Raw genomic sequence first — 11,735 nt, 5'->3', positions numbered from 1 at the left:
TTAGTTAAAAAAAATCAATTAATTAATTAATTAAATGTTATATTAGTAATGAGAAATGACTTTCTAACCTAAAATATGGGATTTTCTTTGTACATGAATCTAAAGTGTGAGAAAAATAAAATAAAATTTGGGAAATCAATAAAAATTGTAGCTCTTGAGAATTTTGTCTAACAATCTAGCTTTCACGAATTCCTAAGAATTAAAATAGGCAAATCCTCTTCAGTAGATGGTGCTGGTGCAACTGTTATGGTGGCTTATTTTCTCACCTCTTACAAGCCTTTCTGAAGCTCAAAAGGGGAGGCAGCAGAACACCTCAGCCCCAACATAATACAATATCGATTGAAACCTGCCCCAGATAGGGTAGAAGATGTAAATGAAAATTTGAAAGATTGTACACAAAACATGGAGGATAATTATCAAAAATTACAACTTATATTACACAAAGGGGCCTGTGACAGCCTCAACTGTATTCTAAGCGACTACTCAACAAAATATGTTACTTAAACTGCCCCAGATGAGGCAGAAAATTAAAAAAAAATTGAAAAAAATTTGAAAGAATGAAACTACAAAAGAAATTGGAAATAAGATAGAATTGTAACTATGGTACATTCCTCAGGGCAGTTGCAGGCGGGAGGATTCCTTTGGCGATAGAATCGTCATCCCGATCCCACGTTACCGGACTGGTCTAGTTTCATGTTGGTTCAACAGGTCAGCAGCAGTCAAATATCCAAGCAATCGGCCGCTCTATGAGCAACAAATTTGTTTCCAACAACTGGAACCAGTGGTACCAATGTTGACTGCAGGTTTAAACACAGAGGGTCAATTTGCAAAACCTCAGGCTTTCTACTTATATCACGTTGGAGTTGCTCCTTGAACTGAAGAACTTGCGTTGTCAGAAGAGTGCAAAGATGATGAGACATGAGGTTGTTGCATATTCGATTCATTTGCAAGACCAAGAACTGCTAGTGTCGATCTGCCGAAATGCAAACCCAGTAGGTTAACCAAAAATACAAAACTAAAATTCAAAGAGTATTAAAGAAAAAAACAAAAACCAAACAAAGGTGAATACCTAATTTATTGACGTGGTAACACTACAGCTAAATAGAAAAACCAAATAAATTTTCTAGAAAGTATTATCGTTACAAGAATACCCAAGGGTGCCATGACTTTTTTCTATTTAGTTTCCATATTCCACAACTTCAGCAGCTGAAGAAAAGCTTGATGATATGTAGAGAATCAACAATTTATTTTATGGATTTAGTTTTCATGTCACACTGGCTAGCGTGACGTATTTCAAGTGGCTAACACTTTTGGTTTTTTAAGTGACTGGCATGAGAGGCCACTCAAAATATGTCACGCCAGTCGGTGTGGCATAGGTATGATAATGGGTGTGAAGAGTCACCTTACTCTTTGCTAGTATTATCCCCACCCTCAAAGAGCCCGTGATCTAAAAGCTTAATATTAGTATTAATGTTACTGCCTCGAGAATTTTGAACCATATCTTCCATATTATTAATGTTTTTAATGTTATGATCAGTTTTGCACATATGCAATGGTCTCTGACAGCTCAATCATTAGGAGAACGTTATCAGATGTGTACTAAATGGAAAAATCATGTACAAACAGAAACAATAATATACGTGACTACTTTAGATCTATAATAACATCTTTTCTAATTCAAAAGGTCAAACAAAACAGTATGTGCTGGTAGATGTTTGAAAGCACTTACAGTTAATTTATTAAGGCTTTCCCAAACATATTATAACTAATTACACTTCGGGGACCAAATCTCAACCAAAGGTTGGAATTCTAGATTTTAACTTTTTTCCAGTTGATTTGAGTGATGAACTTCATGAATTAAACCCACTTAATGACCAAATATCACTATATGCCAAACTTTGAAAGGTTGAATGAATTTCAATTCAATTGAGAATGATCCAGAAAAATTCTTTCCAACAGTAAAGGTAAAGACAGTACCTTCTGACACCTCAAATAAATTCAAAAATAAAGAAATATGATAAATATCTATAATTCATTTATATACTGTGAATACACAGCCTTGTCAAAGAACTAAAAGTTTGCAATATTGCATAGGAAAGGCCTCCAAAAAGACCAGAAAACACTAGTTAAATATAAAAGCAAAAGGCAGCAGCTAGCAGATTTATTTGATACAGGGTGGACAGTTGATCAAATCCAAGAAAACTGTACCTAGGTACTGAGGTTCTAACACTTGGCTGCCTTGCATAGGCAGCAAGGGGACCTCTAAGTTTAGAGTGTTTATTCAGAGAGCTTTCAAGTTGTGGTGCTGGCAACTGCAAAGAACACGAGGAAAAAAAAATTTAAAGTGAAAATACATTAAAGCAAGAAGAACTCTCTACACTTTATAATATATATTATAAGATACCTGTAACAGCACATCAAAAGAATGTGGCTGCGTCTGAGAGACACATTTCAAAAATCCTACCCACAGCTTAGGCATTCTCCACACCTGCACTCAAAAAGTACGTATAAACATCACATCTAGCACAATTATGCTAACAATCAGTATGAGTTGATAAAACATAGAGCACACATGGTTAAATTTTTTGGTTGTATGCTTCAGAAAACCCTAATTCTATGTTGAGTAAGCATACCTGTCTGTTCACAAGTTTGGAAAGAATCTCCATCACGAAATCAACCTAAATAGAACAAACGTGATGGTTACAAATTATTCTTCATTTATAAGTTGTATCTACCACAGACAAATAGCACATTCATATTCAATGAGATGCTTCATGTCATCGAAAGTAACAAATACCACTAATTATTGAAAAAAAATAAAAACAAAAATAGAGGGAAAATCCCATTTAGCATAACCAACTACTGATTTATGTACTGTATGTGACCACAAATACTGATGGATGCACCCAAAAGGCCCATAACTTGCACAAACTTCATAAAACAATACCTGGTTACTTTGGTTTGACCGCTGAAAACAAGTAGAAATTATTTTGAAATGTAATAGAAAGAAGCAGAAAATCTTTCCTCAAAAAAAATAAATAAATAACCTGACCATCCTCATTGCAACGAAGTGAAAATTTCACATACAGTCCATATTTTCACATTGTAAACAAAATATATATGACTTCAACATAGACATTACCATAGTAACAAAGATGTCAACATAGCATATTTTAGGAAAAAATCTTTACCAGTTTAGGAAAAGCATCAATTGCCTGAATCACTGTTCTCATGAAGAGTAGAGGTATAGGAGTTTCATCAACCTGAAAATACAACAATTTTTTTTTGATAAGTAAGATTAGTTTTATTGAAAACGTAAGGCGCCGCTACGTACACTAGAAGTATACAACAGAAAACACCTAACTAGAAAGCGAACAAGCCCAAAAGACAAAACACCCTAACAACACCCACAAAACCCTAAAACGCCCGCCCCCCCCCCCCCCCCCCCCCCAAAAAAAAAAAAAAAAAAAACACCCACTACAACAAAACCCAAAGACACCCATAGACCAAGCCTATTGAAGACGACCTAAACCACAATAGACACCCCAAAAACCCAAGCCAGCCGAAGCCGAACTACAAAGCAAAACCAAAAAGCACTGAAAATACAACAATTACTACTAACAAAGAATTGAAGATGATAATATTCTAGATCATATATGATATTCGCATACCATCTGGTTCAATGCCTTTGCCAAGACCTGCTGCGTGAAGACTGTGCGTTGCTCAAAACAGGCTGAGCAAGCATCTGTTATCTGATAACATGAAACAGAAGCATAAAAAACAAAAAATATTGATGCATTGCACAGTACATAAATGGCACAGCCACTTAATTGCCTGTAACAACAATCTACATGTGACATGACCACTAGCAAATGTGATGCAACTGGAATTTAATGATTAACATCAATCAGAAATCCTATGAGCTAATTCAAAACATTTTGCAGAGATCCACTCCAAAAGAGTTAAAACCAGATATTCCTGGATTGGGCTGCATTTTGAGCAGGGCCATAAAACCTCCAAACCTACCTTACCCAACCAATAGTGAGACTGGACCAGAGTTTTCAGGCAATCTCAAATTGACCCATAGTTGAAGTGTTGCGCACTTAAGAAACAAAGGTCAATAAAACAACTTGGGGATATTCAACCAGAAAACGCTAGTCAACAGAAAACATAATTTCAGGACAAAGACTGATGAGTGGCCACAGTAAAAAGAAAAAAAGATTAAACTAGTACACGAACACCCATCTTGAGAAGTGAAACCAATTGACAACAGATGAGGGAAGGTGTGCACTGTCAAATTTAATACTGATGAATTAAAGCACCAGAAGGAGACTAATTCAATTGAATTTGGTGGCACCAAAAGGACAAAAAGAAAAGATGATACTGATATAGGTGGTGAGATAAGATATGATTGTCAAACATTATTCGGGTAGTGGTATAACCCTAAAAGGACTAAACAGTAAAAAAGGAATTACAAAGTCACCTTTAAGTGATGGGGATTGGGAATCGTACAATATAGTAAGTTTTAGTTCATGCCATTAATTTTCATTTACGACAAATTATGTAATCCAATAGACATTGCAAAAAAAGTAATAAACTTACAACCCACACAAACCTCAACTTATGCTGAACTAGGGTTTGAGCTATCCTTACTAGGGTAGTGAGGTTGGAATGTGAGTGACCCACTTGATCAATATAGGTGCCATACTCACCCCGTTACGTCATCCCAAATTTATATTGCTTTCACATTTATATACAAGCACAAACAACTTTACAATATCAAAAGACTATGACGACTCTATTGGGTGAAATTTGGGCATAGAACTCCTATTTGTGAAAGATGGAACAGAAGGAAGAAGCTTGCAGCAGAGAGGCTGAGCATAATATGAATATGCAGTTCATATAATATCTTAATACTCTACCATATGGAAAGCTAAGGCTTGCTTGATGAATAAAAACAATTACTAAAAAATATAGAAGACATGCCTTCTTAAGTGCAAGGCCATCTTTCTCAGGAACTATGTGATGGATGGCGACCAACACTTCCACAGGAGTTAAAGCTGGACCCATATGAGCTGAACCCTGGCATGAACAGATATGAACTCTCAATGTTTGTTGACTTGAGGTAGGGGAGGGAAAGAGTAATACTAATGTTTTCTTTTAATAGCATTAAAAATCAATATTTTTGCTAAAAATGCAAATGCTAACATACTTCCAAAATAGATGGAATGCAAGTTTTTCTTTCTTTCTTTCTTCCTTTTTTTTTTTTTTTTTTTTTTTTTGTAGTCAGAAGAAATGAGAAAGAAAGAAATGAAGCACAATCTAATAATTTCAATTCTTGACTGAACTTCTGCTTTAACAAGTGCATCAGAGAAGAAATTAGTTGCTTTAGAAGCATGACTGATCAACAAAAGCAAATTATTCATAACATCTTCATATAGATTTGCTAGTTCTTCAAAAACAATCTAAAGTTAGGGAACCTTTACTTTACCCCAGCCACAACTACAATCAACAGAAGTCTTCTTTTTCCTCTCCCTCTCTCCCTCTCTCTTCAAGAAGAATCTAAGGTCAAAGAGCCTTGACATTAGCCCAGCCACAACTAGAATCAACTTCAGTCTTATTCTCTATTAGAATGATAAAATAACAAAGGAATGTGGAATCAATTCTTTTCCCTCACTATTAAACTGATAAAATAACATAGGAATGTGGAAGGAGAAAAGATTTCAAATATGTGAAGATCCCACTCCTACAAACAAACCTACATGTCAGGGGGTCCATTGATAAGTAGAAAATAAGAGTGACTTCATTATGTTACAATTATGAATTATACTTGAACTTTGTTAAAAAAAAATTGAAAAAAAAAAATACAATAAGAGATGGCGTAGGTAAAACATTCACATTTACCTGTAGTATGTGAGCAAGCGCCATCTGGAACTTTTCTAATGGAAGGTCAACAAGCCGAGGGAAAATAGGTAAAACCTGCTAGCACAGAATGATTAAAGTCCACACACACAAGAAAACACGTATGTCAAGTAAACAACACATCAGAGTCGATAATGCAACTACTTTTTTGTAATTGAGGAAAAACTTCTGAGAAAATATTTAAGGAGTGGATGCAAACACTAAAATCACACAAACATGACATATTCTCGTGAATGAAAAATCATCTCGAAGATGCATTTCTTTTTTTCTGTCGTAAATGTAAGATTGAGCCTTGTCTTCAACATGATCTCGATCTGAGTCTATTTTGAGGATGCCTTGAGGTTCATCTCAAAAGGCTAATGCAGTGTGGAATAATATCATTGAAAGAATGGAGAGAAAGTTACAGGATGAAGAAAAAAAATACCTATCTAAGGAGGGAAGGCTCTTATCAAAAGTAAATTACCAAGTTAACCTATATATTTCCTCTCTCTATTCAATACAGCTATTCATTAAGCTAAAAGAATGGAAAGGTATAACATGATTTTGTGGGAGGGAATTGCTGAACAATTTAACTTGCATTTGGAGTGTAGTGTGTTCTCCTATCAAATGTGAAGGCCTATCTAAGGAGGGAAGGCTCTTATCAAAAGTAAATTACCAAGTTAACCAATATATTTCCTCTCTCTCTATTCAATACAGCTATTCATTAAGCTAAAAGAATGGAAAGGCATAACATGATTTTGTGGGAGGGAATTGCTGAACAATTTAACTTGCATTTGGAGTGTAGTGTGTTCTCCTATCAAATGTGGAGGCTTGAGTGTCAGAAAGTTGAGCGCTTCCAATCATGCCTTGCTGGAACGTGGTTGTGAAGATAGGTACGTGAAAGAGAGCACATTTGACAACGCCTTATTGGGTGGAGATATGGAGAGTTAGATAATCAATGGACATCAGCCATGGTGAAAAGCCCATTTGGATGTATTCTATGCCAGAGCACTAGGAATGAGAGGTAGCGGTTTTATGGTTTCATTATGATTGTGGTGGGGGATAGCAAAATGGTTAGCTTTGGCATGATGAGTTGTGTGAGTAGCCCGTAAGGATTTACTTCCTGATTTGTTCTGTACTCCTGATGACAAAGAAGTGTTGGTAGAGGGAAGAGGTGGATCAAACAAGGAATCATAGATTTGTGCATGCATTTCAAGATAGGGAATCAGAATTGGATGCATTCTTTGCACTTCTTTATGCTTAATTTCTGTAAGGTAGATGGTAAGATAAGATGGTGCAGAGACAGAATAGAAATGGTAAGTTCGATCTACACTTTGTTTTTATGGAAGTCTGAGAGAATCTTCTGGTGTACCCTCCACTGGAAAAGTGGTGTGCAAAGGTAGTACGCAAGATAGCTTTTTCTTTTCATGGACTGCGTCTATGGGCAAAATTCTGACTGGATAATCTTATCAAAAGAAAAATTATTATTATGGATTGCTGCTGCAGTGGGGGGAGTCAGTAGATCATTTGTTACTTCACTGTCCTGTTGCAAAGGGTTTGTGGTTGTTTGTCTTTTCTCTCTTTGGAGTTTCATTGGATGATAAGCGGAAAAAAAGGTGGTAGATATGCTTCATTGTTTGAGTGGAAAATATGGCTGTCACAATGTCTGGAATGCTGTCACACTTTGTTGATGTGGATCACTTGGTGTGACAGAAAAGCGCAGATATCTTCAAACACACTGAAAACTTTATTTTATGATTGTTATTTAACTGGATGACTACTTTGAGTAGTCTTCCTTCTTCTTCTTTTGGGATTTTCTTGATTTGTTAAAACTTTAGATTGTTCTAAAGCGAATTTCTTGTATACAGCCAGTATACTTGAGGTTTCCCTTTTGTCTTAATAATATTTTATTCACTTACATAAAAAGAAAAAAGATATAATTTCACTAGTCAATTTGGATTTGAGTTCAGCTCGAGTCTTTCTAATCCAACTATGTCTGGTTTATTTTAAAGGTACTCCAAATTCTACACTTCTTGAAGAAGGAAAAAGAAAAATAATGAACTAGACAATAACACACCAAGAGTACAGCAAGACTTAGCAATCACATAAAGAGTAAAGATAGTACAAAGAAGACAAAATTGAAACAAACCTCATTTTTGGAAAGTGATGACAACATTGGAATAAGAATTGTGACATCCTGCAAAGAACAATAGGCTACATGAGAACCAAAATGGCAAAAAAATTATTTAGGTAAGAAACAGAAGAAGTTTTAGTTACAAGAAGAACCTTTAATTTAGTTTCATATAAATGTTTAACAGTGGCTATCAGATTAGAAGAAGGCGTTGTCTCTTGAGTCAATATTTCCAACACCTTGCCAGAAAACAAAACCACTATCAGCATCATTCATGTACAGGATAGGACATCTGAGAATAAAATAGTTTCAAGGTTGAAACAGATAACTGTGACAAAAAATGGAAAGTAACCTACCAGCGTCAAAAGATTTTCACTTCCTTTGGGTGGATCAGATATTATATGGAGCAATTCAGAACAAGATGACCCTAAGGACCTTACAAGAATGGGGATATGGCGATGAAAAGCCTGATCATCCAAATAGGTTACAGAGCAACAGTTAGACAGTGTACATATAATCATCATGTATATCACATTTATGTTGACAAACTTGTCAAAAAGGGCCTTGTTTAATGGTAATGACAAAAGATCTTAGTTACATTACAGAGCATCTAGCCAATCTGGTAAGACTGCTCAAAATTTTCACTGCATATAGATGATGAAGTATAAATATTTCCATAAATATTGTATTCATTAATCCGTCCCCCAACAAACAAATTATGTGAAAACAGATGGAAAGGACAAACTTAGAGAGATGCTATTCAGTTTAACAAGTTTACAACTAACATCAGGGAGCTACTAGCATCCAACAGTTGGACAAACAAATGGATTGGATTTAATATTCTTAGCACTATGGTATGAAGACATAAACTAAATTGAAGGCCTAGAGTTTCATCCAAGAGTCACACACATGCCAAGATACAAACATTTATTTATTTATTTTATTTCAATCATGCAGAAATATAGCATTAATTTATAAAATTATCTGCTCATTTTGAGTAAGTTTACTTGGAGACCCAATTTAGACCAACCTGACTGGAAAAAGTCGGCCCAAAAAACTTAGTCTGGAAGTTGTCCACAATTGGTTTAATTTTACTAGGTCATTAATTTGAACCAACTCAAGTAGCACCCAACATATTTTCGATAAGTTCCTTTTTTTCCCCTTATTTTCCTCCGTTGATTTGCTCTCGCAACTTTTTTCAAGATAGTAGAGGCTATTACTAAGATGTCAGGTTGCTACACAGGCTACACATAATGCAGGTACGTCAACTTTCATGTATTAGGTCGCTGGAAGGACATGCTAACAAAGAGTTACTTAACCTAGTCTGTTCCAACAACTACATGACAAAAAACATTACAACCAACAAAAAATACCTGCTTTAGAGATTTTGGAGCTTGGCAGTAATTATTAAATACAAGTTGAAGAAGAATGGGTTTCTGCAGGGCAAGAAAACCCTTGTCAGTATTTCCAAGAGATCAAGCGTTCAAAGCATATATTCTAGTCACCAGTTATGGAGATACATAGGCAAACCTTTGTACATAAAGCAAAAAACAAAGAAATGAGTCGTTGAGCTTCAGCTAACGACATAGTTGAAGTGTTCTGCACTAATGATTGTGCACTCCTCGTGAAGTCATTCTCAGAAGTCCTGGGCTCTGAAACCTGAGAACCACTAGTGGATGTTTCCTGGTTTTCAACCTGAAGAAATCCACATGGTATAAAAAAATCAGTGGGTAAAACCAAATGAAAGAATGCCCCTTTTTTCCCATCCCAAGAATTAGTCGGAACCTCAAAAGGCAAACTGATTCTGGCTAAAGGTCAAATTTCTTTCTTGGGACCTAAATAGCTACTGTTAGAATTATATCAACCCCACAATCCACTCATTGTGTTCCAAGTACCTTAACAAGATTCATGGTGGAAATTTTCACATCAGTCAACCCTTCAGAGTTTAAACGCATCAAGTACCAGGAGGAATCAAGTAGAAAAATTAATATAACAAGGGGAAGGTAATGAAAGAATAACGGCTTGATACCTCCCCTTGGACTCTATGCTCGGTGGACCCAGACTGTGAAAGTTCTATATCTGGAATATGCTGATCTACAGCAGCCAGCAACATATTTGTTGCAAATTGCTCAATACTTTCGGATATGTAGCTAAGTTGATAGAGTTTGTTTGCCACCTATCCAACACCAAAAAAAAAAAGGGGGAAAACCGACACGTTATTAGCACATAAAGACATCAAATAGGATTTTTGCATCCCCAGAAGAAGACAACTTCTTCATTTCAACAAACTCAAGGAGGTTATATGGTGCAAAGTTAAAATACCAGCCGGATTGCTCTGGCTCGGATCTCATCTTGTGGATGAACAGCACACTGCCAGCAGAAAATAAATACCTTAGTAGAATATCTACACATATAAAATCCCTTTGCACAACCAAAAGACAAACAAATGCACACCCCAGCAATGGGACTGCACTCTGTGTTACATTTATTTATCTTGGCCAAAATACCAGAGGACACTAGTAAAACTCTACATTTGAGATCCTCAAGAGCAACATTATGGAAAATTTTGATATCTTATCGTTTTGGTAAAAAGGGAAGCGTAAAAACACACTTTGTTTATAATATTACAAAACAAGTCCATTATATCCGCATCATGTTGCTCAGCAAGACCATTGCACTGAATAAATATTCAACATAAACAATGAGTAACAAGCTTTTTATAAGTAAACGCGTTTTACTAAAATGCACAAGAGGCGCAAACCAAGTACATAGGAACCAAGTACACAGGAAGTATACAAGAGAAAAAACCTAGCTAGCAGAAAAAAGAAAATCAAGAAAAAAACATGAAAGTTAGAAATATTTAAGTCAAAAGTAGCTGCCAAGTTGAAAGCTTGCACAAATTGTCTGGATGAATAGATTCTACATAACAGGTGATAAAGGGTCTTGAATATTTATCACAATCCATGAGTAACATGAAAAGCTAAACATCTTCTCATTCACTTTGAAAGCTTTGGTTCATTTACAATAACTAACAAACTTACCCCATATTTGAATGTGGTGAAAACTCTTTCTAAATACTGAAGTTAGAGCTCTTCCCAAGAATCTTTAATTCAATTTCCATTTCACTTTTTTATTGAAAATGAAGAGAAGCCAATGCTTACCTCCTCCCCCCAACACCCCAAAAAAGGAAGAAAAAAAAGAAGAAAAAAAAAAAGATATATCTGAATACAACTTCTTCTTTTTTGCTATATAATGGCAAGGAACAAAAGAATGAAATGAGGTGAGAGGCCGCGGTTTAGGGATAAGAAATGAGTTCAATCAGGCTGGCCTGACAGGTAGAAGCAAAGCAAATTAGGATTTAGCCGAAAAAGAAGCAACACTAGGGATATTATCACCCTCAACCTCAATGAAGACAGAAGATTTTTTTATAAGTAATCGAGATATCATTAAAAGCGTAAGGCGCCCCCAGATACACAGAAAGTATTCAAGAGAATCCACTTGGTTAGTAGGGGCAAAAAGAACAAGAAAATCATGAAGGCAGGAGTTAATCCATGCCTTTCGTACTATCCTCTGCAGACCTCACCAGCAGGCTAGGGGGAACTTTCAAGTATTGTTGCATGTTCTAAGCTATCATATGATGATATGTCAATACCAAGGACAACTCATTTGACACACTAATTTCACCTGGTCAGTATTAACGCAC

At 35.7% G+C, this 11,735-nt stretch overlaps 1 protein-coding gene across 1 annotated transcript in view; it reads right to left on the bottom strand.

Moving 5' to 3' along the window:
* Positions 1-389: 389 nt before the first annotated feature.
* The window catches only part of LOC133865510 (uncharacterized), a 32,346-nt gene continuing 21,000 nt past the window's right edge, over positions 390-11,735 (bottom strand). Inside the window, exons 13-27 of the mRNA XM_062301934.1 lie at positions 10,355-10,402; positions 10,062-10,208; positions 9,563-9,727; positions 9,406-9,468; positions 8,389-8,499; positions 8,188-8,271; positions 8,051-8,098; positions 5,905-5,979; positions 4,987-5,082; positions 3,672-3,752; positions 3,192-3,263; positions 2,634-2,678; positions 2,405-2,488; positions 2,209-2,312; positions 390-973 (exon numbers count right to left, since the gene is read on the bottom strand). Coding sequence (XP_062157918.1) covers positions 853-973; positions 2,209-2,312; positions 2,405-2,488; positions 2,634-2,678; positions 3,192-3,263; positions 3,672-3,752; positions 4,987-5,082; positions 5,905-5,979; positions 8,051-8,098; positions 8,188-8,271; positions 8,389-8,499; positions 9,406-9,468; positions 9,563-9,727; positions 10,062-10,208; positions 10,355-10,402 — 1,344 coding nt within the window. The 3' untranslated portion in view covers positions 390-852. The remainder of the gene's footprint in view (positions 974-2,208; positions 2,313-2,404; positions 2,489-2,633; positions 2,679-3,191; positions 3,264-3,671; positions 3,753-4,986; positions 5,083-5,904; positions 5,980-8,050; positions 8,099-8,187; positions 8,272-8,388; positions 8,500-9,405; positions 9,469-9,562; positions 9,728-10,061; positions 10,209-10,354; positions 10,403-11,735) is intronic.

Source organism: Alnus glutinosa, chromosome 4 (genome assembly GCF_958979055.1).
Source record: "Alnus glutinosa chromosome 4, dhAlnGlut1.1, whole genome shotgun sequence".
NCBI classification, from domain to species: Eukaryota; Viridiplantae; Streptophyta; class Magnoliopsida; order Fagales; family Betulaceae; genus Alnus; species Alnus glutinosa.
The sequence above is the reverse complement of the archived record's forward strand: the minus strand, read 5'-3'. Positions and strand labels throughout refer to the sequence as shown.